The 27,984-nt window shown below is 47.4% G+C and overlaps 1 protein-coding gene across 2 annotated transcripts; it reads left to right on the top strand.

Moving 5' to 3' along the window:
• The first annotated feature begins 2 nt into the window (after positions 1–2).
• Positions 3–27,563, top strand: hip1rb (huntingtin interacting protein 1 related b). Of its 2 annotated transcripts, none has more exons than XM_030357984.1 (32): positions 3–281; positions 6,432–6,495; positions 6,735–6,877; positions 7,302–7,358; positions 7,482–7,562; positions 8,022–8,098; positions 8,613–8,674; positions 9,887–10,027; positions 10,922–10,979; positions 11,287–11,362; positions 11,871–12,023; positions 12,288–12,340; positions 12,452–12,524; positions 13,855–14,038; positions 15,077–15,165; positions 16,531–16,647; positions 16,817–16,918; positions 17,437–17,631; positions 17,983–18,130; positions 19,327–19,413; positions 19,987–20,094; positions 20,676–20,812; positions 21,095–21,205; positions 21,804–21,862; positions 22,477–22,507; positions 22,615–22,677; positions 23,111–23,211; positions 24,442–24,547; positions 25,540–25,663; positions 25,823–25,884; positions 26,088–26,324; positions 26,604–27,563. In XM_030357984.1, exons 1-32 carry the CDS (start codon positions 189–191, stop codon positions 26,610–26,612), a joined length of 3,201 nt encoding a protein of 1,066 aa, XP_030213844.1. In that variant the 5' UTR covers positions 3–188; the 3' UTR covers positions 26,613–27,563. The 2 variants fall into 2 exon arrangements, with proteins under 2 accessions (XP_030213844.1, XP_030213843.1); XM_030357983.1 differs by having other exon boundaries at positions 12,285–12,340.
• The last annotated feature ends 421 nt before the right edge of the window (positions 27,564–27,984 follow it).

Here is a 27,984-nt window from a genome sequence, read left to right as displayed (position 1 = left end):
AGGGGGCGGGCCATCACGTGACGCCGCTCCTCTCTTTCTCCAGCCCCTCTGCGCTGCATCCATCATCAGGAACAGCGAGCCTTGAAATGCTAGTCCAGAACGGAGGCGCCTACGATCGCTCGCTTTCACTGGCACAATAAAACCCGACTCATCGGTTCCGGTTGTAGATCACAGCCCACCAGCGGAGAATGAACAGCATCAGGCAGGTGCCCACCCGGGTGAAGAGCCGCAGGGTCGAGACCAACCTGGGCGCCGAGAGGGAGCATTTTGACAAGCAGCAGGTAAAGTCACCGTTCACACGCTGGTGGAAGATAAAAGAGTCGGACCCGGGATGACGGAATGGCGGTACACGTTTGGATTTTGGAGAATCATGTTTGATTTATTTATCTTCGCTTGTACTTAACGAGTGCTGGTTGTCCTGCAGTCCTCCACGTTACCGTCACCTTGTACCCGGCACACAGGCCACATAACCCGGGTTAGGAACGCTCTTTATCCAACGTTAAGGCTAGCTAAAGCAGAAACGGAAATATTAGATTTGAAAGTATGCAATCTACAATGAATGATGTAATTTAATGAACATCAGTTTGTGAAATCTGTGAGACCGCAAGCTAACTGCATCATACTCCTCCTCACCCTCCAGCCGACCTGTCATCACACTGGACTTCTCTTACTGCTGATAGTGTTGAATTGCTCTCACAGGACATTCACTAAATACACGAGCATAACCACACTGATCTCATTTTCAAACTGACAGATTCATTCTAGAGTACCTATTTTGGGTTTGATTGATGTGTTGATGAACTTTACAGTTAATTGTACTGTACGTTTTCTATAGGACTATAAATTGATTAATGGCATTGAAAATACCACAACAACAAACTCTGACTGACAGCCTGACAGACCAACTCTACTTTTTACTCTTAAACTCCTTACCAAATATGTACCTGAACTCCATTGTGACTCTGAAGCAGGAACCACATGCTAGTTGATAGCAACATTCTGGTGTTGTGACTCTGCCTTAGTCTGCCTGTCAGGTTCAGGCTGATCTTGTCCTTCCTGTTCCACCACATTTGCTCTCTTGCAGCCATTTTTTTTTCTTCTCTCGAGCTCTGCAGAATCAGGGCGACCGGTGAGAGTAGACTGCAGGACTCCAACAGAAGGCCTGTGTGCTTCACGGCCACTATAGAAATTGGGTGTGTCACATTCTTTCACAAAAGGAGATCTGTGGTCCTGGGCCCGTTGGCCAGTCCTGTTTTGGTACGACTGAGCAGCAGTCTTATCGAAGGGGTTCATGAATCATGTGTCTTCATCTGATCAGTATGAAGTACCCAAAGGTGGTGAGACAGTGTTGGATGGACACCGGGCCTAGTTACTGAAATATGTGCATAAACATGAGTCTAGGGTGGACAGATTCAGCCAGAATATAGACTGTTGATTTTTCGATTTAGTCCAATCAGGCGCTGGGAAGTTTCTCTTCAGAAACACGTGTGTGTGTGTGTGTGTGTGTGTGTGTGTGTGTGTGTGTGTGTGTGTGTGTGTGTGTGTGTGTGTGTGTGTGTGTGTGTGTGTGTGTGTGTGTGTGTGTGTGTGTGTGAGTGAACATCACCTGGCACTGACTCATGTCAGCCAATCAGGGACGGCTTTCACCGGAGTTGTGTTTGCTTGGCTACCGGGTTTGATCGCGGTGCTGCACAATCCCTAAGGATCGAGTGTTGTGGTAGAGGCGAGCTCAGTGGCCTTGATGCTAGCCCTTTATTCAAATACATTCCTGGTCGACGCCTGTTGTTATTAAATGAGGGCTTTTATAGGGCTACTCCACTAGTTCCCTGGCAGTGCTTGTTCCATTCATCAATTAGATATAGACAAAAAGTACGACATTGAAAGAGAGAGAACTTTAAAGGGAAGGGATGGATTAGTTTGACAACATTTTCATGAGTGCACCTTCTGTGTGATCCAAGAAGGAACTTTCTGATGCAGATGAGAAAATGCTGAGTCATGGATTGTTGTCACTATGATAGCGAGGATGCAAGCTGCCCTCCGCAAGAGGGACATTTATTGTTCCATTAGACGGAAGATATCCTTGTCATTGACCCAAGCTAAATATTGCTGATGCACACGGTGCGCTGAAGGACATATCTCTTTCTCTATCTATTCCTCTTCCTCTATCTATAGCCCTCTGCATCTCTCCCCTGCTCCAGCCTCACCATCACCTCACCTTGTTACACCCTGCAGGACGCCAATGTCAAGTGGGCCCCTTGGCTCTGCTCTGTGTTTAGCGCCCTGCTGGTCTGAGGAAGCCCGTGAAGGAGAGCAAGAGGAAAGAGGGGGGGTTTACAAATCCAGGAGACCCTTTGTTTAGTGAATCAAACGTTGCTTAATTTATTTGACTCATCGAGCCAAGCACTAATGGTTTATGAGTTTTGTAGTGCCGTCTATGTAGGGGCGACAATTAAACAATTAATTTGACACATATAATATCCTTATTTAGTTGATTATCAGTGTTAATTAGTGAAAGAAAGGACCCCTGTGTTTTATTTCCTTGTATATTCTCCATCGTCGATGTGTTGTATGTGATCTCACAAGATTCACATTCCATGACAGCGTTTGACAACGTTTGTCCATAGCAGCAGTTTTAGTTGGCAATGGGGAAAACTTCCGGGTTTCCAAATGAGTGAATAGAATGATAAACCAACAGAGCGAAGACGGGCAGATTAAGATGCTGACAATATGTAATCATCTGCTCAGCAACCAGGTTGTGCCCAACCTGACTTTACACACAATACTTGTTCGTTTGACACACTTTACCATCATTCACACATTTGATAATAACCTGTGATTGATATTCAACAGACTTGCTGACACACACAAGTTATCAATAATAATTCAATGTATTGTTGAAAGGCAAAAACAAAAATGCTGATTACAAAAAAAGTCACACATTTAAACTTGTTTAAGCGGGCTTTGCATGCGAGTCCTGAATCTGTCTAGCATTGCTCTCTGAAACTAGCATTAGGCTCTTCTGCTGGTGTCACTCATGTTGATATCTGTGACCTTGTCGCTGTGGGCAGCTATGTTTAATTGCACTGATAAGAGCCCGCAATATAAGTAGTTGTTGCGACCCGAGTGTCCAGTTTAAGAGCAGCAGCTCCTCTGATACTTGCTTAGCGGCGGCCCAGGTGTGTCTGATGAGGTGACATGTCCAAACACATGGAGAAGCTGAGGAAAAACAAAGAGGACAAGGTGAGCAGGGACACGACCCCTGTGTGTGTGTGTGTGTGTGTGTGTTGGACAGCGGTGTTGTGGACAGTAATAGTGAGCTGCAGATTGTGTCTAGGACCAGGAGGATTAAAGCAGCCCCCCCCCCCCCCATCTGGGGATTTCGACCAGGCTAACATGTCCGGGACTCCGTATGCCCCTCACTAATCTCCCCAGAGAGGCGGACATTTACATATTGCCACAACAGGCGAGCTCTCCTACTCTTACTCAGGAATTAGAAACGGTCGTATGGTGTCCTGAAGGATTTTATAACATTCCTTCATCAGATCCAAATTTGTTATGTTTTTATCCACATATTATTATACAGCGGCAAGAAGTATTTTATATTCGTTGGTGTTGAAGTCTAAATAAGCGTTTAAGTTTCTATTGCATGGTACAAAAAAGCAATTTAAATGTGTGATGTATACTTGAGATGATGATGTAGGATTACTTTGTAAGTGAGGTTGGACAATGAGGCTCACGGTTACTATTTTAACTGCCCTTGAGCAAGGGCGTCAAACCAGCACGTGCTCTTGGCGCAGGCTAATCTATGACTTTGTTTGTGGACCAGCTTCCGTAATTCATTTGACTTTCATTGAGGTGTGTGTGTGTGTGTGTGTGTGTGTGTGTGTGTGTGTGTGTGTGTGTGTGTGTGTGTGTGTGTGTGTGTGTGTGTGTGTGTGTGTGTGTGTGTGTGTGTGTGTGTGTGTGTGTGTGTGTGTGTGTGTGTGTGTGTCGGATGGTCACATAGTGTTGCTCCTCTCCGTGGGTCTCTTTTATGTAACACTCCCCCGTCCTCCTTGTTGGTCCCTTCCCCTCGCTGCTATGAGTGTAAATGCCCGCAGTACCCTCAGCCTCACTGTTCACCAACCATCTGCTGAGCACTCTCTGCCAGCCCCTGTTTACCAGAGCCAAGCCCCCTGCAGCTAACCCAAGCAGTCGGCCCTCCTCCCCCACCAGCCCTGTTTGTCAGACCCCAGGCCAGACCACCAGACCACTGGGCTTGGATGGTCAAGACCGAGACATTGGCAGTGAATGTCACAGTCAGAAGGAAAGGGTCTTCGAGGAACCTCCGATCCCTCCCCTCACTGGCCTTTCTCCACAACCGCTCTGAGTGTGAAGTCTCCCCAACAGCCATCCATGTGTGTGTGTGTGTGGGTGTGGTTTTCAGCCACAGTCGTCCCTCTGTGCTTTGTTTAGTGCCCTTGTATGATTAGATGGCGGTGGGGAAAGAGGTTTGCCAACTTTATTGACTGTGGCAACTCCCCAGTGATGTGTGCGTGTGAGAAGGATGTGAAATAGATTTGTAGGTCTGTGTTAATGTTGTGATGACAGACAACTTCTTTGCTCAAAGAGGGTTATGTTACAGGGAGAGAGACGTTCAATGTGACTGATAAAGGGAGACTAGGTTGGAGATATCGTTCTCTTGAGTGATAAGCATTTGTCACTATGAACGCTGCATTCAACACTTTATTTGATAATTCATGGCTCAATGTTTGGCTTCGCTTTGTGACTGAATCGCATGCCCAGACGAGGCACGGTGGCCTGAGTTTCAGCGTTAAACCGTTTTATTTACATCCTGCTCGTGTCGTGTTAATAAAGCTTTGCAGACGGTTGCCCTGCAGCTCATGTTGACATCACATGGTTTAGAACGTTATTTATCGCTTGGCCCGGAGCAGCATCCCCACAGTGAGGGCGTGAGAGTGTAAGGCTGTGTGTGTGTGTGTGAGGACCCGTGAGAGGCCCTTTGTTTGGATCTGAGTGAGGACTGTGAACGTGCAGTGTGAACTGTCCCCCCAACCCTTTGCTCATGGGCACTCGCTGTGTTTGCATACATTTACATATTGGACCATGCCGGGTGTACACTCCTGTCGCAGGAACCCGGACATCAGGGAATTACCCATGATGCAGTTCAGTATTATTCTAATCGGGCCCAGGCTTCCATTCCTCTGGTTGTCATGACAACAGATTATTATGAAACACCAGTAAAGTGTACGTTACCGGAGTGGAGGATATATATATCTAACCCTTGTTTGCAAGTTTCTGGCGCTCTCCTGTGACCCTTGAACCCTTGAAGAGTTAACGTGTTACATAAGAGCCAACATGTTCTTCTCGACTGGTGCTGATGGGACTGACTCCAGCATGAAACTCAAGAGGAGCCAACAGTGCGGCCAGAGGAGATAAAGACAAAACAAAACATGCACAAATTGTTTGATTCAACTCGGGGGTTGTTATGCTACACTAGAATGAAATGACCAGCTAATTGGTGGATGTTGTTAGAGCAGAAGGAAACTGCCAGCTCATTGGTGGATGTTGTTGGAGCAGAAGGAAACAGCCAGCTCAATGGTGGATGTTGTTAGAGCAGAAGGAAACAGCCAGCTCATTGGTGGATGTTGTTGGAGCAGAAGGAAACAGCCAGCTCAATGGTCGATGTTGTTAGAGCAGAAGGAAACAGCCAGGTCAATGGTGAATGTTGTTAGAGCAGAAGGAAACAGCCAGCTCATTGGTGGATGTTGTTGTAGCAGAAGGAAACCGCCAGCTCATTGATGGATGTTGTTGGAACAGAATGAAAGGGCCAGCTCATTGTTCAATGTGCTATTTTGGAAACATAAGGATGCTGCTAGAAGATATACCTGTATGATGACGTTCAGTTGGACCTGTTTGGGATAAAATGGGCTCAAATATGACTGGAATGTGCTGCCCACGCCTCGTCTCTTCTGGTAGGGAGGACACCAAGGCAACTTCATTCATAGATAGCGTCATGCTGTATGATGACTCATACACTTATATTTAGAAAGTCATGTAGCTGTAATTAGAAGCCAGGCTAGCCTCATTACCACCTGGTCTGTCTCTGTGTATTGCTGACTCATTGACTCCCCCAGTCAGCACCAGGCTCTTGGGCACGTTGTTGTTCTGTTGGCTGAAGCTGATAAGACTGAACCACATGCCCCAAAGTACACTAACCGACCGCACACGGACGCACTAAACAAAGGGAGGTCCGCGTTCACATCACGAACACGGCCTGCACAAACACTGGGCTCCCAAGAGAACGGTTCACAATATGCTGAGTTAACACTCAGTGGCTGGGGTATTCCACAGGGAGAGTTTGGACCAGGATTCCTCCTTCCTAGGTTGTTTAGTGAACCTGTTTCCTTTCTGTGTCCACTGTTCTCCAGCTCAGCAGCATCAGCAAGGCCATCAACTCCACCGAGGCACCAGTCAAGGAGAAACATGCTCGTCGTATCCTTTCTGTGGGAGACCACTGCCTCACTGCCTCACTGCATCCCAGTCTCCTCAGTGTTGCCCTTGTTTCAACTTGGAGGCGATGGTTGATGTGTTGTGTGCAGCGATGTGGTGTTCGCACATCAAGGGAATATCTTTGTATTCATTTGTCATTCAAACCCAAAGGCCTGAGCACAAACAGTAGTCGACCTGCATACGCCGCTTACATCGTTATGCGTCCTTAACCCTTGGGCCAGGCATTATTCTGGGGACTCACAGGGAGAAGGGGGCCTACACCTTCTGGTCCTACGCCCTGGGCCTCCCTCTGGCCAGCAGCTCCATCCTCAGCTGGAAGTTCTGCCATGTGCTGCACAAAGTACTACGAGACGGACACCAAAACGTAAGGGCACCCAACCCCTCTGGCTGCATGCAGCACCTCCCCTTAACAGCATCTAGCTTCCCTTAACCTACCCCAGCATCTCCCCTAAGATAACTCCTTAGCTACCTCTATTTTCTTCCCTTAGCTAACCCTAGTTTCTTCCCTTAGCTGGCCCTAGTTTCTTCCCTTAGCTGGCCCTAGTGTCGCCCTTAGCTGGCCCTAGTGTCTCCCTTAGCTGGCCCTAGTGTCTCCCTTAGCTGGCCCTATTGTCTCCGCTTAGCTGGCCCTAGTTTCTCCCCTTAGCTAGCCCAAGTGTCTCCCCTTAGCTAGCTCACCGTCCTTTTAGCTAGCCCTAGCGTCTCTCTATAGCTTTCCCTAGCCTTTCCCCTTGGCTACCTAGCATACCTGTATTAAATTGAAAAGTATATTTGTTTAACCTTTGCAGAGTCTACAGGACTGTATGAGGCACCACAGCAGTCTGATTGAGATTGGGCAGCTATGGGTGAGTTTGAACCGTATTGCCAAACAGCATCCCTGATTAAAGGTGGAGTGAGGTTCCTTTATGTTAAAGCTGCTGGGATAAAGCTGAAGCTAACGCCTGTTTGCTCACTCTATTGGTTTCCAGGGCAACCTCCACGACAAATATGGACAGCTGGTGGCTCTGTATTCCAAGATGCTTTGTACAAAGATGGAGTTCCACGTCAAGGTAAGAACAAGCTCTCCGTCGTGGCTGGATGTGTATGTGGGGGGGGGGGCTAGGGCTGGATGAGCCCATTGTATTGTGCCTCATTGCTGAATACCAAATATAATCGAGCAGCAAGTTATACTTTTGGAAAATTTGAAGAATAGAGGAGACGAATACTGGTTAGCTTATTTACTCTTTCTAAAAATAGCTGTTCAATCATCCTCATATTGCTATAATCAGAGCAGAATATAAATGATACAAACACGTTTGGCTTTAATCCACATCAAATAACGTGTTAAAACGTCAACCCCTTTCTATAATTTCATTTCCATAACGATGAGGGTCGCCATGTTTGATGTTACTGATGACAAGTCGGACAAGACGGCTCTGAAATGATACCTGAGAAAAACGTTTTTAACCAGCCTGAGCTGGTTTCTTCCTCCAAGTTGTCTTGAACGTCTGAAATGTATTTTGACACAGCATCCCGAAATCCGAGCCAACCTGGAAGTCACAGATGAAGTCCTAGAGCGAGCTGCAGGGACAGACATCAATAATGTGTGAGTCTCTTCCTCCTCCGTCCTTGTCTGCTCCCTCATCAACCCTCTTCCTCCCTGTCGGTCATTATATCATCAATCAATACATTTTTTGTGTTTTCTGTGAATACCAATGTTGCCAGCATTGGGTGACATAATTGGAATATGAATGGAATGGAATGAATCCTTAAATTGACTTAAATGATTCAAATGGGAAATGTTTCTTTTACTTTCTATACTTACCTGCCCCTTATGATAGTTTGTCGATCCCTTTTAAAACAAAGAAAAGAAGAGACTACTGAGATCCCTGTGATTAATTCTTTCAAACATTACACATTTTTGGGTTTAATCCAATTGCTATAATCCCAACTCACGTAATCCATGACTCTGACTCCACGCCCTGAGAGTGACGCTAAACGGCGAGCTGAACGCAGGTGGAGCTCCGTACCTCCGCTGCCCCTCAGACCCTAGGAACACGGCAGCCATTGTCCCTTCCGCGCAGCGCTGTAACAAGGGTATCACCTTCTCCTCCCTGCAGCTTCCAGCTCACCGTGGAGGTGTTCGATTACATGGACACGGAGCTGAGGGTGGCTGAGACAGGTGAATGGAGACTCCCTTACCGCCTTACCCAGCCCTCCACCTCCCCGGTAACCTGAGGCCCCGGTGCTCAGGCCAGGGCCCGGGCGGTACTCTCATGTGGAGCGTCAGGCGCCTTGCTGCTGAATCCTGGGGAAACAGCCTTCAGTCTATTGATGTTAGAATGGGGACGGGAAAGGTTGGGTTGGAGGCCCCTGATGACCCAGACTCGTTCCTCCCTTACTTTGCACCGTAGCGGGGCATGCTAATTAGCAACTGAACTGCCCGTCGTTTGGAATTGCAAATGAGGTGCTCCTTGTTCGAGACGACAAGCGAAAGTTGCAACCAAACCAGCTCAGGCATGCCACGTGTACTCGCTTGCCAACAGTTATCTATCCAACTGGGAGGTCAATGTTTTGTCCACATTTCCTTTTTTACAACAAGGAAATAATTCAAGTAATGGAGTGGATTTCCTAGGGTTTATCTTTTGTGGCGTGGGTTGACCTCTGCCTTGGAGGATGTGGTCTTAACGTCAGAGATAAACAAAGTCCTCCATAAACACCCTGCCTCCTATTGGAGGAGGCTCATTTTTTTAACTTTCACCCATTAAGTTGAATCATTCTTGTGGCACAGTAACTTATTGTCTGTACTGCATCACCGTAGGTCCTTTATGGCCCTTTGTTTTGATGTGGATATGGGGAGCCTTCCTTACTGCTTACCGTCATTGCCGACTCAAGTTTAAAATTAAATCGCAGCATCTGTTTTTTTTTTAAGACAATCATGTGATATCGATTGTTTTTTAATAAAGTCCCAATGCGTATCTTTTCAACTAGTTTAAAACTTGAACAAACCTGGACATGTCTGTAGTCCATGCTGATCGATAATGGTTTCAATTATGTTATCAATAAACCCACATCCTATAACTGATATATTAAAAAAATGTAAATGCTGCCATCCGTGTTTAAACATATTCAATCAGCTACACCAGTTTGGCCCAACCAGTTAAAAACACAACACAGTTTATGATTTATTCTGAATGTTTCCGGAAATCTCGACCTGAAGGATTCATGTAACTAAGGTTCTTTGCTCTACTGTTTTGGTTGATTATCCTGCCCGTTGTGTGCTCATGGGTCAGACTCCCGACTGCAGTGTGGGTCAGACTCTTGCCTGCGGCGTGGGTCAGACTCTTGGGTTTTGTGCCTCACAGACTCTGTTGTGTTGTATGCGTTCCTGCAGTGCTGCGGCAGCTCAACACGTCCATCGCCATCTCCACGCTGACGGCGGGCCAGTGCCGGCTGTCTCCGCTCATCCAGGTGATCCAGGACTGCAGCCACCTCTACCACTTCACCGTCAAGCTGCTGTTCAAGCTGCACTCCTGTGAGTCGCTGCCTTCATGTCTGTGACCGGGTGTTTTCTTTCCTTTTGAGGGGCGAGGGGGGTGAGTTGCTGTCGTCAGGCCTCGGCTGTAACCTGAGTCCATGGCGTTGGTAGCTCTGAGAATAGAGAGGCTAGACCTGGCTGGTTGGTCCTCCGCTCCTACTGGCAAATAGATTTTATTGGTGCCAATCCTTTTATTCAATTATTAGACGGGTTTATCACTTTCCTGCCCCAGACACGGATAGGAGATTATTTTTCTTCTGTCCCGGCATGTTATTTATTAATTGATGTTGTGACTTAAAGACATTTTCAACTACAAGACATTTGCTTCTGAATGAAATTGCCAATGGTAGCATTAATGAAAAGGCCCTATGTGCCACGAGGCATATGGAGGACGGGTAACCGCTTTAATGAAAGCTTGACAGCCAGTGGAGCGTCTGTGTAGACTGTTTGTGTAGTTTGGCTGAGTCTTCTCCTGTAGACACGTGCCGTCTGAGATACACTCCCATCCACTAACCGTTTAACTACCAAACAGGTCTTTCAATACCTTCTTTCCTGCTTGTATTTTTTGCGTAGATTAAGGTTCCATGGTGAGGATAAGTACATTATGATGTTTTATAGAGCTATCATTGAGTCCATAATACGCGATGCTCTTGGTGTGCCCAAAGAGAGAGAGACAATAACATACTTACTTACTTACTTGTTGTCACTTTGTATAGAAAAGTACTGTAATGTAAAGATTTACAACCAGAATGCATCAAAGTGAAACTTTAGAGGGATTGCCTCTATAGTTTATCTTGTTAAATCCTCCTCAGACGGCATCATACTGTCCCACCGCACTTCAAATGAGAGACAATAATTGAGGGTGTTGTCCCATGTGACCTGTGTTCCCAGGCCTCCCAGCGGACACGCTACAGGGCCACAGGGATCGCTTCCACGACCAGTTCCACAGGTACGCCGCCCCTGCTCCTGTTACTCTGATTATCCATCCATCCTTCCGCCTCCCGCACAGACCCTGCAGAGATGAAATACTCCCTTAGCCATTGTCCCCCCCCTCCCCAGGGCCGGTTGTCACGGACACGGCAGGGAGAACTGCTTACGTGTAGCTCCACATTAAACCACAAACACCACAGAAGAAGACACAACGTTGACCTCAAACTTTCGTTGTCTCCTACTGACAAACAAAGAAACTGTGTGTGTGCGTGTGTGTGTGTGTGTGTGTGTGTGTGTGTGTGTGTGTGGTGTTTATCCTCCAACAGTCTCAAGAATTTCTTCAACAAAGCGAGAGACATGCAGTACTTCAAAAGACTGATCCAGATTCCTAAGCTGCCTGACGTAAGCAGAGGAAGACTGATCTAGTTTGAATTGTATCATCAACTATTGTATTAGGACGCATGACTGTTTTATAAAGATCAATATAGTCTTTCATTTCCTCCAAATATAACACATTGTGGTCCGTGTAGCCTTGCATGGCCTCCCCCAACAGCCCTCTTACGCACTTATTGTTGGATATCCTTATATTATATATTATTTATTAAGCATCATTAAGATATTACTTAGCATCGTGTAGCGACTTATCTTAACTATCTTTGTTGTATACGGGGAATGGGTTAACCTGATGGAGTGCTTGGCACATGTTTCTATGAACATCCTTACTGTACTGACAGTGATATGTTGTTGTTTATCTTTCTTCTGACAAATTAGCTTACTGTAAGTTTCTTTGGATGAAAGCCTCTGCTAAACGCCCGAAATGTTAATGTGGCTAAGTACTCACCGCTTGAGTCTGAGTGGACCACAACACAAGCCTGCTCCTCACACCGTGCCGCTCCGTCCTCCGTCACAGTCCCCGCCCAACTTCCTGCACGCCGCCTCGCTGGCCAAACACGTGAAGCCGGTGGTGGTGATCCCCGACGAGCCGCAGGACGACGAGGACGACGACCCGGAGCCGCTGATCGAGGTCGGAGACGTCCCCACCGCCAGCAGCGCCCCGACCCAGGTACCGGCCCACAAGAGGTCGCCTCACACACTGAAGTACATCAGTCTGAGGCTTAGAATCTAATAACAGTGGTCGGAATGTAAGGATATCTAGACTCTTCTGATGTTATAGTAGCACTACAGGGAGTGGGAAAGGTTGAGGCTGCAGATGGTTCCTACATCACTGAGGTGGGAATCTGTTGGCGCGCACACACAACCAAAGCCCCCCCCCGTTAGAGAGAAAAGCACATTGAGTTATTAGAATGCCTTTTCTCTTCCTCAGCAGTTTGACATCTTTGACCAAACCTTCGGGGCTCCCAACGGGCGCTTTGATGACCGGTGAGTTGTTACTTAATTGCTTCAGTAGACTGTGTTGTGTTGTTGTGTTCTGTTGCATTGTGTTCGGTTCTGTTGTGCCGCCCTTAACTGTGGGCCTTCTGGTTTCCATAGAGACCAGCAGATTGAAGGCCTCAAGCGAGACGTGGAGATGCTGCGGGCAGAGCTGGAGAGGGTGAAGGCTGAGGTGTGTGTGTGTGTGTGTGTGTGTGTGTGTGTGTGTGTGTGTGTGTGTGTGTGTGTGTGTGTGTGTGTGTGTGTGTGTGTGTGTGTGTGTGTGTGTGTGTGTGTGTGTGTGTGTGTGTGTGTGTGTGTGTGTGTGTGACCTCTATACAAGGTACTCAACAACACCTTGCACAATGAGATCCGGACATGTGTAAATGGCCGCTTCTGTCTGCACTACAGATTCTGATATTTTTGGTTGCCTAGCAACCATTTAGCCCTCTCCTTCACGCCCCGGCGACAGATTGAAGCCTGCGCTCTTTACCAAACCCTGGAGTACCGCTCGCCCTGCAGCACGCCTCCGCTCTGGGGTGGAGTGGGAGTCGGAGGGAGGGTTGAGTCAGAGCACTCTGGGTCCTTAGGGGGCGGGTGCTAATACTGGCCGGGCCGTGTGGAATGTAGCGGGAGGCCTTCAAACAGGAAGTGATGCGGGGAACCCTGTGTGCCTCCCGCCCTGGGAAAACACGATTCGGATTGGCTGGAGGGGTGTGATAACCGTACAGCTCAGGGTGGATCATCACATATCCACATGCTTTCTAAATTCCACAACAATTTCCAGATCAATGGTACAGCCCACCAGAGTACTTTAGATCTCGGATCATCTATCACTACACGTCAACTGCGTGGGGATTAGAAGAATTCTACTCCTAAAGTGCATTTACCATCAGCATCAGTTTGCAGACGTGTTTGACGTCCTTGCTTGACTGGCTTTGTCATTCCTGTCTGATGCCGTTGTTGGTAATCACCTGGAAATACGTCATCACGCCACACTGCTCAGGCTCATTAACGCCTGGCCCCAAATCAAGGCGAGTCATTGACGTCATCTTTCATGTTACGTTGATGTATTTAGTATCATCATTTCCTGTTAATATTAAGTATTGAGCATTGCTTCATTCCAGCACATGATATAGAAGGAAATTGAGGGATTCTCATTGTTAAATTACATTTTATTTGTATAGCCCTTATTCGCCATTACAGGCTTAACAGGCAATCTAGTTATGACACCCCCCTTGCCCCCAAGTGGGCTAGAACAACTCCCTTAATCAGCAAGGAAGAAATCTTGAGGAGGAACGCAGAGTGGGGGACTCCTCCTTCCAGGGATGATCAGGAGAGCAATGGGTGCCGTATTTGACACGCATTTATATACGATGAGGTGCTGGCCGGTTAACCATAAGGAGAGTCCAGGCATTCAGTCGCAGTCACCGCAACACGCTAGAACAGACAGAATAATGAATTAGAAGGGAAGATTCTTTCTGTCCTTCATGTCCTCCTCCCTCCCTCCTGACCCGCCCCAGGCCCAGCGCTACATCACGCAGCTCAAGTCCCAGATCAACAGCCTGGAGGCGGAGCTGGAGGAGCAGCGGGCGCAGAAGCAGCGCTCCCTGGTGGAGAACGAGCAGCTGCGTATGGAGCTGGAGGCCACGCGGCGCCGCAACGCCGAGCACGAGAGCGTCCAGGCCACCTTCAGCGAGGCCGACAGTGAGGACCCACCGGCCCCCCACCCTCTCATCCGCAGACACTGTGTCATATGACCACACACTACCCCACACAACATCACACACCGCCCTAACCTCCGCAGGGACGACAACAACAACGCAGTCCTGGCTCTAGTCATTTCTCAGGAGCTTTGAAAACATTTCGTCCAAATGAATGTCGCTGGAAGAGTTCTGCCGCTGCTCAACCTACCTTGACTGTATCAGTGGTAGCAGCCCGGGGCCTTTGGGAAAACACGATTCTGATTGGCTGGAGGGGTTTGATAACCGTAGACCTCGGAGTGGATTATTCTTACAGGTCACCTATCAAAATGTTTGTCATCAGTGGTAAAGCCCCCCAAAGTATATTTTATCTCTGATCTTCTAGAGGCAGATGATCAGAAGAATTCTGCAAATAAGGTGTGTTTAGAAGCGCCCTGTCACTTGATTCTCTATTTATGGTTCCAGTAAGATGATAACAAGCTTGTTATCAAAGCATGAGGTGAAGCATTGTTCTCTGAGGGCCGTGACGGGGAAGGAAAACTCGCTGACCAGGTTTGAGTCGAACACGCCTAGGTTCTCGCCCTTCCACCCCTGGCAAAGTTTGAATAATTCCATGTCAATGGCCTTCACGAGTTCAATGCAAATTTGACAGAAAACTGCGTTTTCAAATGGGATGATGTGGTGCGAGGATGCAGGCTTTCACTTGTAGGAGTGGCGGTACTAAAATACTGAAGTAGTCTGCAGACTTCAAAATAAAATATTGTTGCAGCTGGCTGAGACCGAAGAAGGCTGTTGCAGAGGTATGGGTTTTATACTCGGTTACGCCAGTCTCTGTTTGGTCACAGAACATTCGTATCGAACACGTTTCCTTAGTTGAGCACTGTGCTGTTCTTGGTTCTGACTAGTGGGAAACAGTGTTTGCATTATGGTTATCTGCAGCGAAGTTACAAAATCTTCAAACTGCAAATGGAAGGAACAAGCGAAATTTGTTTTCAGCATGAAGTAAGCGGACCGCCTAAGAATCTCTCTCTTCCCTCTGCAGAGAGAGCCCAGGCCACTGAGCAGCGCTACAATAAGCTGAAGGACAAACACACTGAGCTGGTGGCCGACCATGCTGATTTGCTCCGCAAGGTACTCGCTCACTCACTCACTCACTATCTAGCCCGCTGGCCCACTGACTTACTCGCTCACTCACTGGCACGCTGGCCCATTGGCTCTCTCACCCTCTCAAACGTCTCCTCCAACCCAATGTCCCTGCTGCTGTTTACACAGGACCTCACCATGTGGGAATCATCAGATCACGTCCTTAGCTCATACGTCACCCGTCATCAATCAAATAAATGAGGGGCGGTGGTTGAAGAATAACTCTTGAAAGCAAATAATTTGATTACATTTTAAAGCATGATCATGGGGAGATACAGGCAGCGATTTACCAAGCGTCTTCAATGAGCCAATGGGTGTACTGTTTCTTATAGTGAAACTTCCACGTTGAGGGCAGTAACAACAGAGTGGGAGTGGGAGTGACAGTGTGGAGAGTTTAGGATTGGCCAGGGCTGAAGTCAGCTATGGTGGGAGAGACCAAGTTAATAAGCAATACATGATGGGGGGAGGTGGACATGTCTGCAAGGCTGCAAGGACACTAAAGGAATCTACAGGTCAGTAGATTGCCGTGGCCTCAGTATCAGACTCCATGGCTTCAGTGCAAATGCAAACTACCTGAACACCATCAGTTAGGGAGAGGAAGTTAGACGTCTCGAATTCACTAGAATTTATATAAACGAGCCCTGGGTTCCAATACCTATACTGCCATATTATTTAGCATGCCAGAAAAGACTGGCACCCCATCCAGTTCCATTTCGCAGTATGCAAGCCAGCATGCTTTAGGCTCTTCTGCACCACATTTCTATGCAGCAGGAAATGCGACTGAGCCTGTGGAAGTCGCTGGGGGGCTACAGGTGTGCTGATCAGTGACTGATCACCTGTAGTATGTCCCAATTGTTAGACGAGAGTGTGCAACAGTACATAGTTTGTAAGGGTAGCTGCAGTACGTACTACAAGTAAGAAGAAATAGTATGAAATTTGAAACGCAGCCAAGATGTCTATCATTTGTATATCCTTTATATTATCATTACCATTAATAATAAAGCAAATGTCTTTGCACATTTTAAACATAAAACATTGAAATTTTTTTGTATTCCCATCCTTTGCAATTCTAATCAATAATAATTCTCAACATTATCCAAAACAAATAAACCGGTACACCCCAGCTGTCGTCTCGTCTTCTGAGATTGAGTGAACCATGAATGTGGTTCAAAGTTTAACTCTGTTCACCCCATTTGGGTTGATCAGGAGGGGATCTGGTCTGCTGATCAGAAGGGGCTGTAAGGTAGTGTAAAGAGATGATATCTAGATTCAGAAAGGGCTTTGGAAGCTAGATCTGTAAACAGACTGTGTGCCTCTGTGTCACCATGGCTCCTGTGTTTGCCTGCCCTTCAGAGCGCCGACACGGAGAGAATCCTGACCGCCAGCCACCAGACCCACGAGGAGGTGGAGCGCATCAAGATGCAGATGTCGCTCGAGGGGGAGCGGCTCAAACGGGAGGCGGACATGACGGTCAGTGGCGCGGTCGCCCCCGGTTGCCAAAGCCTTTGGTGGATGTCGACCCTCCCCCCATCATCCTCCTGCTTCAGCTCCTCTTTAACCTATCAATAGGCTTCACTGTCTTGCATAATGGTATTGCTGAGGGGTTTAGAGATGTTGTGTTCTTCTGTCCCCGTTGTAGCTGGAGGAGCAGAAGTTTGAGATGGAGAAGCTGAGGAGGGAGCTGGCTGACAAAATGGCGGAAATGACGCATATCAAGTCCACTCTGCAGAGCAACGAGAAGGTCTGAACCTCGTCTCACATGTTAAGAATACGGTCTGTTAGGTTTATTGAGTGAGGCTGAAATCCAGCCTGGAGACCATCCTGATGCCTCGAGTTCACATTCTTGCCTTGACAGACAAGCTCCTTCAACCAATCAGTGTAACCCTATGTGACACCATCATGGTGCGCTGCTCAGTGGATACACGGGATAAACACGTTACTGTTACAGTAACGTCATCAGATTAGATTAGATCCCTGGGAACATCTCCATCACCAACGGAGCAAGTTGATGAGTACTTTTGCCTGAGGGACAGGAAAACGTATTTTCTGCTGAGAAACTCCACTGGTGCTGATTTCCTCCTCTCTGTAGATGTACTAGACATCCTAACCATGACGTATGTCATCAAGTCTGAAACATTCACATATCCACTGGGCTTTAATTGAGCTTCCACTGAGCTTGAACTGGCCGTCTATTGAGCTTCCACTGGGCTTCCCGTGCTTCGTTCCCACTGCCCTCCTGACACGCTGGTATTTCCCCAGGCGGGCATGGAGCTGAGCGGCTCCATGACGTCCCTGCAGGCGGAGAAGGAGCGTCTGATGCGCTCGGTGAGCGAGAAGGAGGCGGAGCTGTCGTCGCTGCGGCAGTCTGCGCTAGCAGAGCAGTCCTCCCTGCAGGTGGAGCGGGAGAAGAGCAGCAGGGACCTGGGGAACCTCCAGAGCATGCTGCAGGAGAAGGTCAGTCAGCTAGCCTCGCTGTGAAGAGCCCTGCCAAACCTGGCCTGGTGGAGGGTCTAACCTAGCCTAGCCTATCCTGGCCTGGTGGAGGGTCCCAACTAGCTTAGGCTAGCCTGGTGGAGGGTCCAAGCTAGCTTAGGCTAGCCTAGCCTTGTGGAGAGTCCAACCTAGCCTAGCTTAGCTTAGCCAGGTGGAGGGTCTAACCTAGTCTAGCCTGGTCGAGGGTCAACACTAACTTAGCCTAGCCAGGTGGAGGGTCCAACCTAGTCTAGCCTGGTGGAGGGTCAACACTAACTTAGCCTAGCCTGGTGGAGGGTCCAACCTTGGCTAATATTGTGGTTTGTGTTGCAGGCCGGCCGCGAGGAGCAGCTGAAGCAGAAGCTCCTGGAGGAGCAGTTCTCTCTGCTCCAGGGGACGGTGAGCGAGGCGGAGAACATCATCCAGGACGCGGTGGCAAAGCTGGACGACCCGCTCCACGTCCGCTGCACCAGCTCCCCAGGTGGGCTCCGGCACCGGACGGGCCCTGTGGTCCACCGCCATCATCACTAACATGAAATACTAAGGAATCTGTGTCAAATTAAGATGGTGTTTACCATCTCCTAACACACTGCCGCTCTATACGCTAGATGAAATGTTTAAATACCTCACTAAAGACCTTTTGGTTTAGAAAAAGAATCCTATCTTATGAAAAGGTCTCTTAAGCTGAACTGATGTCCTTTGCTCTACTGCTCCTCTGGACCTCATTGGTGAGGGTTTCTGCGGATCTAATTAGCTCTATCTTTACTACACTAGTGCTCACAGATATGTTGAAAACCGGAATCTAGCGTAGTACATCCATAGTCTCATGACAATGTAGGAATTGCTTGCGTGACAAGTAAGTAAATTATAAGTTGCTCATCATTGAATGATGAGTAATTCCACAGAGGTCAGCGGTCATGTGTCCCTCTCTGATGTGGAGGGCCAGGAGCATTATGGTAACCTTCTGAACGAAAAACCACCCAACCAGTTTGAGCAAGTTGCAATTCTACTACTGGGATAGCCTTTTGCCTTGGGTGAAACAATCCGTGTCACCCCTTGATTCACTAAGCTGACTGATCAGCCTTACCGAAAGCTTTACGATGGACAGTGGTGTATATTTCCCTCTAGCATGGGCCCACAGTGCAAAGCCGGTGCGGAATTAACTCAACTCCTTGATAACTTAGGGATCGCCTCCCACAGTTCTGAAACGGCGTACATCAATGCATCTTACGTTGTGTGGTGTTAATGTTTCTGCATCGTATGCACACACGGTTGGGCCGGAACTTTACGTCTTTCTCAGGGAAATATGCAGAAAGGATTTACCAGCATTTCGTTCACCTCTGTCCCCTGGCAATGTAACGGCCTGCGTGTGACAACGGGACGTGTGCAGCGTCCCTCAGGGGCTGTTCCACAGCCTTTCGTTACAGCCAAGCAGAAAATGCAAAGCAACAATACGTAATCCTAATCTTATGATGATGTTGACCTTTTCCTGTTCTTGGGTTGACATTTCCCAGGGAAATCTACTAAATACACCAGGCGCTCCCAGGGGAAACACGAGGCACTCGGCAAAACGAAAGACAATTGTTTCCCATTGATAACAATTACAGAATAGCTGTTAGAAAGTGTTCTGTATAACCTTTCCCCTCTCTCCCCCCTCATCTGCTCCTGTGTGGTCAGATTACCTGGTGAGCCGGGCCGAAGCCACGCTGGCCTCCATCGACCATGTGAAGACGGGCCACGCCCATTTTGTTAAGGACATGGCAGGTGAGTCAACAGGATGCATCGCTCTTCATTAGTAGTTATCATGAGTCAGCTCCTCCAACTCTGCTTTAACACAAGATACATCACTCTTCATTAATAGTTATCATGAGTGGTTTAAAGGTGAAATTAAGTACAATGGCCATCACAGGTTACTAGATTGGCTTGCATTATTTGACGAGCAGCCAAGAAAAAGTATCCATTGTATAATGATCCATAAACCTAGTTTTTAAATTTCTGAAACCTAAAGCGGCACATTTTTGCTATTTGTACTGAAGCAAACATGAGATTAATCAAAAAGAGATTTGATAAATGTTCTCGATGAATTAACCTGACACGGCTAAAGACCTGATTCTTTAGTCCTTGTTCCCTCTCTCCATCTCCCTGTCCTCCATGTCTGCTCCGTGACGGCACAGAAGCACGCACAATTATATTCATAATCAATACAGAAGTATATAGAATGAAAATAATTGTATAAAGTATAATAATTAAATGGATGTCTGGTTAATGGAACTGATATCAGATAACTCAGTGCAGCCCTCCCTGTGTGTTGATCCTGGTGTCCTCCTCCCCCTCCAGACGCCGGGGCCCTGGTACGGGCCCTCACCCAGTTCTCCCACCTCGCCGCCGACACCATCGTCAACGGCAGCGCCACCGCGCACACGGCGCCCGTCGACCACGCCGACCGTAAGATCCCACCAACCAGCACACTGATCCCATTGGCCCCGGGCTAGGGCCCGTAGAGAGGGGCCCCTACACTACACACCACTGTGTAGGATAGGGTTAGGGTCCATAAAGAGGGGCCCCTACACTACACACCACTGTGTCGATAGGGTTAGGGTCCATAAAGATGGGCCCCTACACTACACACCACGATGTAGGATAGGGTTAGGGTCCATAAAGAGGGGCCCCTACACTACACACCACTGTGTCGATAGGGTTAGGGTCCATAAAGATGGGCCCCTACACTACACACCATGATGTAGGATAGGGTTAGGGGCCCTAGAGAGGGGCTCCTACTAAGCCTCTTAATAGGAAGGAAACTAATAGATGTGTGTCTGATTGTGAAGTGGAAGTTAGATAATATATCATTATGTTAAGACACATTCATTGTGATCAAATAATCTATTTATATTCGTTCAGTCCGTTCATTGAGTGTGGTTGACTATTTAAGCATTGATATCACAGTTTCCCATTCAAAACACACCAGTATTCTACAAGCACCTCATACTACAAGCACCCCCCCCCCCCCCCCCCCCCCCCCTCAGGGCTGACGGAGAACTGCCGCAGCTGTGCCGTGCAGAGCCTGGCGTACCTGAAGGAGCTGAAGGAGCAGGCCAGCGTCCGGAGGGCCGACCCCGCCGCCGTCCGCCTCATCGTGCAGAAGATCCTCCACCTGGGGCAGGTGAGACCCAGGTCCACCTGCAGACCCCCACACTGGACTAGCACTCTGCACCCAGACTAAGCCCTGGGTGTGGATTTAATTAGACTCAAGCTGTACCCTTAATATTGTAGATATTTAAATATATAGGCATTTGATGTCTAGTATGTAATAATATATTTGTGTTGCATCATATAAATAACATTTAGAACAGCTGCACGTACCCACACATAATAAAAGTCCCAACACGTCTTCACATGTCATGGCATGAGTGGATGTGACGTTGCCCGTGGTTGCCGTCTCCAGGAGCTGCGGCCCAAGGGCTCTGACGTGCGGCAGGACGAGCTTGGCGACATGGTGGACAAGGAGATGGCGGCGACGCAGGCAGCCATCGACGAGGCGGTCCGCCGCATCGATGTGAGCTCCCCCCGCCTGGCCCGCAGTGGCACAACGCTAACGCAGAAGATATAGATATTTATTAAATGTTTAAATTAATTGCAACACATTTTTGGAAAAAGGATTAGGTTGGTTCGCCAAGACCCCAGGTTAATTACTTCCATTGTCCAGATATGAAACAGCCATTATTTGTGTTCAACCCCTCCCTCCTATCGCAGTGTAGACACATTCTGAAATGAGGTGATCTTGGTAATATTTATTTATAAGAGTGTTTAGAAGTCCACAAGCTGCCTTAGCTAGGGAGCTTCCTCAAGGTTAGCCCACACAAGCTGCCCTGGCTAGGTAGCTTCCTCCAGGTTAGCCCACACAAGCTGCCCTGGCCAGGTAGCTTCCTCCAGGTTAGCCCACACAAGCTGCCCTGGCTAGGTAGCTTTCTCCAGTAGTGCTCACTACCTTAGTTTCTGTGTCTACTCGTTCTGTGTCACTGATTTACATCTGGACAAAGACGATTACGATAATAAGCCTGGAGATTTAAAAAACCGGACCAAACCTTTATAGGAGTTAGTTATTGGTCCAATACTCTGATTCTAATTGGTTCTCGTGTGCTGTCTGCTTACAGGAAATGATGAATCAGGCACGAAAGGACACATCGGGGGTGAAGCTGGAGGTCAATGAAAGGTGGGTTTCTATCAGGATCTCCTCGCCCAGATGTATCTAAATGAGTGACTCTGAGGAATTTAATTGGAGTGCAGGAGGTTTGATCCTTGGCCCTGCTGGGCTAAAAGGGTTCCTCAGAAAGACACTTCAGCTCTAACTGCTCCCAACGAGGGTTGTGTTGTTGCCTTGGATGGTGTTCATGTGTCATTGGTGGTGGAAACATTACCTGCTCTGGGAGACGGTCTCTGGTGATGACCACCTTTGAGAGCCATTGGACCACTCGTGCTCCTCTGTGACCTCGCGAGCAGCTCGGTTCAGGAGATTACGACTCCGTGAGAAGTCAACCTGCCAGGCTTCAAGTAATGTGGTTCGGACCGATCAGCGTCCTAGGAGGATCTACGTGATCTTGGTGATGGTTCATCCACTCACCTTTTTAAAGTCATGGTTAAAGTCACTCATGGTAATCCTAGAGAACAAACCCTCTGGCGTGTCAGCTTAGCCTATCTGAGCCAATCATTAAAACACGACCGGTGTAAAGTAACCAGTGTTACTGCGCCTCTCATTTAGTTTAGATTTTTGCTTAAATCATGGCCAGTTTCCATTTTTGTTAACCTCTGTGAATATTCCTCTTACAGAATCCTCTTCAGTTGTACAGACCTGATGAAGGTAGGCAACAGGCCTTTTCAAACCTTTACTGAAGCCATTACTTTAGTAACAGATCATCTGTGGTTTAATGCTGTGGTTTTTAATGTGATGCATTTCTGATTCTTCAGGCCATTCGCATGCTGGTGCTGGCTTCCACAGACCTGCAAAAGGAGATTGCGGAGGGGGGGAGGGTAAGCCGGCTCTGTGTATGATGTCAGGGACAACGACACTCATGAACCTCACGTTCAAGAGTGCCGTTGTCCCGGACCTCATGTCAGGATCCCTCTCTGTTCTTTGATCACCAAAACCAGTGGTTTGTTTTCTGCTACTTCCCCACACAGGGAAGACTTTTAAAAGGAACATTTTAAGGGGGTTTATTAGTCTATGCATGAAAAACACACCAGGCCTACTTTAAAGAAGAGATATCCCTAGTAAATGAGGCAATGTTGATTTAGCCAATAGTTTTGTGCCACTGGAGTTCCCCTCATGTCAATCGGGACGGGAAGATCCGGAAAACCGTTATTATGGCCGACTAATGAGGGGTCTGTGGGTGGTCTGTCGTTTGACCGTTGCTGACGGCTTGGTTGTTGTGTTGACCTCCGCCCTGTCACTGTGTCTCTGAAGGGAGCCGCCACCCTCAAGGAGTTCTACGCCAGGAACTCTCGCTGGACAGAGGGTCTGATCTCGGCCTCCAAGGCAGTCGGCTGGGGCGCCACGCAGATGGTGTAAGTGACCTGCATCATTTACATTTACATTTTGGGCATTTAGCAGACACCTTTTATCCAAAAAGTCTTAAGATAAGTACAATAAGTACATTTGTCAGAAGAAGGAGAAACAATATATCGCTGCTATGCTTGTTCCACACGCAGTACAACCCGTTGATTGATAAAGTAACTCTGTATAACATGACGCTAGACACGTGGATTGGTTTGGGGCAGTGGCGGCTGGTGGATTTTAAAGTGAGGGAGGAAGGACTGCGCTGCGGTTGCCATTGGCCTGCTTGCACTGTTAGTGGCGTATGTTGGCATAAGTATGTGAGATAAGTATGTGAGATAATTTTGTGAATTGGTACAAATCCACCAGTAGCAGCATTATACTTTGAAAGCTGTTGGGCAGCATGTCTTGGACTAAAAGGGCAGAAGGAAAGGATGCAAAGCCAATTAGTCAAATCAGGCCTACTCTTGATTTGTAAAACTAAATAAAAACTCTGGGCCTAGCATTGGGCCTATTTTTGCCCTCAATGACTGAAGCTAATGGTTATAATTTGGCAATGTTTATTTTCAGCTACAATTGTTTTAAGAAAAATTAAGACACAAGACCGAAAGTGATGCCATTTAAAATGCATCATGCTCTGAATCATTCACATCCTTTCCACAATATCAAACAGAACGGTCAGAGTAACAAACAATTAAAAGAACATTATTTCACAACTATTTACACGGGCTGTAGCCACACTGTACCACCATGAACAGTAGCGCACCGCTCTGTTGGTTCTCGTAGCCTAGACTTGAGGAGATAACTTCTCCCTCCAGGCTGTTCCACAGCCAGGGCTCCTGCTTATTGGTTCATAGCGCAGCGAGGGCTCCTTCTTATTGGTTCAAAGCGCAGCCAGGGCTCCAGCCTATTCATGAATAGACTGAGGCGGGATCCAGATCCCTTAGCTAGTCACACCCACTCAGAGGAGGACTTTCCTCCTCTCTCTGATTGAACCCCATGTTATACACCGGCCGCCAACACTTTCGGGGAAATGAAAGGGAGTCAATGGAGGCTGAGGGAGGAAAGTCCTCCCTGAAGTAATGTCAATAGGCAATAGGGGGTGCTAAAGTCTCTTTACCCAGGGAAATGAACATTAGATACTAATGTACATACTACACCTCCAAGTACAACCTGGCAGGGTCCAGGCGTCCATTACTTGAAGGGCCTCGACTGGCAGTGATGCATCTCCTCCTCCACAGAGAGTCTGCTGACAAGGTGGTTCTTCACACGGGGAAGTACGAGGAGCTGATCGTCTGCTCCCACGAGATCGCTGCCAGCACGGCACAGCTGGTGGCCGCCTCCAAGGTAGGACCCCCGCCCCTCCTGACCGTGCAAGCTTTAGGAACACATCGTAGCGTACGATTAGCTAACGTTGGAGTTGGCATCGTCACCTGTAAGATTCGATGATTGACGATTTGTATCGCTTCGGCGTAACATTCTCCTAAAACAACCATAATTATTATTCTACATATACATTTTTTTATTTTGATAAAGTCATGAAAGACGCAAACAGTGCCGCAGTTACTGACTGGGATAAAGCTATTGGGAATTGAACGTGAAGGTTGGCAGGAATCTGTAATACTGGTCTGAGGAGAGGCCTCCAGAGTACTAATCAATGTGAAAATGAAAATGAGAACAAAAACTAAAACTTTATTAACACATGCACAGCTTTCCCTTGAAACGCATGCCATTTTGACCAATAAACAAGTCTGTGTTAATGCAACCGTTAATATGAACGACAACGGGAGGACTTCTACCTGGCTTATGAACCACCTTTACACGCTGTTAATGAGGCCCTCAGGGGCCACAGAGAACAGTGTTTTTGAAAACACAGCACTCGCATAACCATTGTTTTCCATCGGTCCAGTGCTCTTCTGCTGAAGCATGTCTTGTCTCTGGCGTCTTTCCAACTGAACCAAAACAACGAAGTCTGTTGAACACTGAGCCTCGCTACCGGGCAACGGAAGAGGAGACATTAAAAACTCCAAAGTTCAATAACAACAAGGAGCGCAGTAGGAGATTTAGAGCCGATTAAAAATTGTTGGGTCCGTTCTTACTTTTAAAACAGTGTCAAGGATAAAACTGAACATTTTAAAACAGTTCCTGATAGAAAAACGGTTCAAACGGTGTGAATAATAAAACGGTATGAATGTTAAAACCGTGTAAATAGCAGAATTGCCCTCGCAGTCCGCTCCGAGCGGTGGGCGCAAAGCGCTCTCCCGGGCTGTTTCTGAGGCGTGGTATTGGCTCTCAGTGCATCTCCCTCCCGTCCTAACCCCGCCCCCTTGTCCTGCCAGGTGAAGGCGGACCGCAACAGCACCAGGCTGACGGTGCTGCAGCAGGCGTCCCGCACCGTCAACGAGATGGCGGCCAACGTGGTGGCGTCCACCCGGACGGGCCTGGAGAACCTGGAGGAGAAGGGTGTGTGTGTGTGTGTGTGTGTGTGTGTGTGTGTGTGTGTGTGTGTGGTGTTTGTAGGGGTTGGGGTGTGTGTGGATATCTGAGTTCTGTCTCCTGCACAAAATACTGGTCCCAAAAACAAGTCTGTCTGTTTTACATATCCGCGTTTTTTCCGTGCAGACACCATGGACTTCTCCGGAATGTCGCTCATCAAGTTGAAGAAGGAGGAAATGGAGTCGCAGGCAAGTTCTGATCAACGTGTGAAATGTAGTTCATTGTTCCACTTAGAACTGCAGGGCCCAGGCCGCTCTGAACAAACCAGCAGACCACAATATGGCACAGTTTATAACAAAAACGGATGAAGTTGCATTAGATGTCTTCTAGTTCTCACAGCGACAGTAGAGTAGACCTTGCTTCATGTAAGAACCGTACCCCCCCCCTACAGGTGAAGGTCCTGGAGCTGGAGTCTCAGCTGGAGAACGAGCGCCTCCGGCTGGGAGAGCTGAGGAAGAAGCATTATGGGATAGCGGGCGCGGCCCTGGTCTCCGACGACAACGGCGTGTCGTCCTCTGCCTCCTCCCCGTCCCACGGCAGTTCGTTGTCCCCCAGGCTACAGCAGAAGCCCAGCGTCATGAAGAAACCAAACCTGGCCCAGAAACCCAGCCTCCCGCCCAAGAGCATGGTAGGACCTGCCTGAATACGATTTACATTTAGGGCAACTTTCAATAAGTCTGTTGTCAGAAGAAAGAGATACGACAATATATCGCTGTCGGTACAGTATAATTGTATAACGGAAGCTGCAACTCCAGCCACTAGAGAATTCTCATAGGACACCGTGCATAATGCAGGTTCAATTCATGTATTTGCTTGTTTTGGATTTGTATACCGGTAACTACACCATGAAACAAGATTATTATTTTGTTTCAAGGTGACTTAATTCACCTTTCCCTTTCTGTTGCAGTTCAAGTGATCGAGAGCACAAAAGAAGAACTGGACTTTGATGGTCGGACGCTGAGTGTCTAAGCTTCAGCCACAGACCGTTAGCACAGGGTCTCTTTTTACAGCTTTTTTAAATCTCTCTCTCTCTATATATATAAATATATCTCCACACATACACAAGTAATTAATATTATTTTTGCCAAACTGATAATTTGGATCCCAGATGCCTATATCCCCATGTATGTAGTATTTTGATTGTATTTAAAACATGTTCATACAGCACCACCACCTCCACTGCTGTTAGTTGGTTCTTAGAGTGTACGGCACAAGGAAAGGAAACAAGGGAAGGAACCATGTGTTCTTAGTGTGTAGGGCACGGGGAAAAAGGGAAGGAACCATTTGTTCTTGGTGTGTAGGGCACAGGGAACAAGGGAAGGAAGCATGTGTTCTCAGTGTCAAGGGCACAGTGAACAAGGGAAGGAACAGTTTGTTCCTTTATCATGCTGATTTGTTTCATCTATTTTAAACCACTGTATATGAGCCCCTCGTGGCTGCAGAGCCTGCTGCACTGTGTTGAATTGTGTCTATCCTTCTTCACATGTATGTTTTCTGGTGACTGAATGGTGCTGGTGCACGTGGTGCAGGATGAGCACAACAACACGCCTCACGTCTGTTTTCTGCACTGTTTCTGTCATGTTCTGTTGGGTTGTGGTAGAGCCATGCCCCCTGGTGACTGGTTCTTAACTGATGGCCGAGGGAGTCCATTGGAATGTATAGCTTTCATAGTGTGTTTGTGTTTCACCCTCCCTCCTCTGAGTTTTGCGTAAAGGGGCTTTGAAGCGCATCTTTTCTGTTCTGTCCTTCCTCTGTATGTACTGTCTTTATACACTCAGATCTATTAATATATTTTAGTAAAGATAAAGGTGGTTTCCATTGTAAGAATTGTAAATGTGCTGAATAAACCATGACTGTTTATGATTAAGTATGTCTTCAGTTTATTCTTATGATTAACAAAACATTAACTTAACTGTAGCTATTTTGAATCGATTGTTTCATAGCTTGCTGTTGAGTCATTTTACTTAACTTTGACTATCTACTTTTGATAACAGAATTAATTGAACTTAATATATGCAGCCTCCGAAATAATGTAGTTAGTTTCTAATTATCACAAATTGCATAAATGCATTAGAAAGATATATAGCATTTGACAATTAATAATTAATTATTAACGTATTCATGATCAATACCAACGGTATTGTTGGACTAATCTTCTTAGAAACCTAGGTTTATATTTATTTGAATATATTTGCCAAATGCATTCTATAAATTGTACACAACTTAACCTCGTGTACAACCTATTTTTTTTTGTTATTTCTGTGAACTCCGGGGTCAGTTGGGTTTAC

The sequence above is a fragment of the Gadus morhua genome, chromosome 6, assembly GCF_902167405.1.
Source record: "Gadus morhua chromosome 6, gadMor3.0, whole genome shotgun sequence".
Classification (NCBI taxonomy): domain Eukaryota; kingdom Metazoa; phylum Chordata; class Actinopteri; order Gadiformes; family Gadidae; genus Gadus; species Gadus morhua.
Note: the sequence above shows the minus strand (reverse complement) of the source record. Positions and strands in the feature narration are given on the sequence as shown.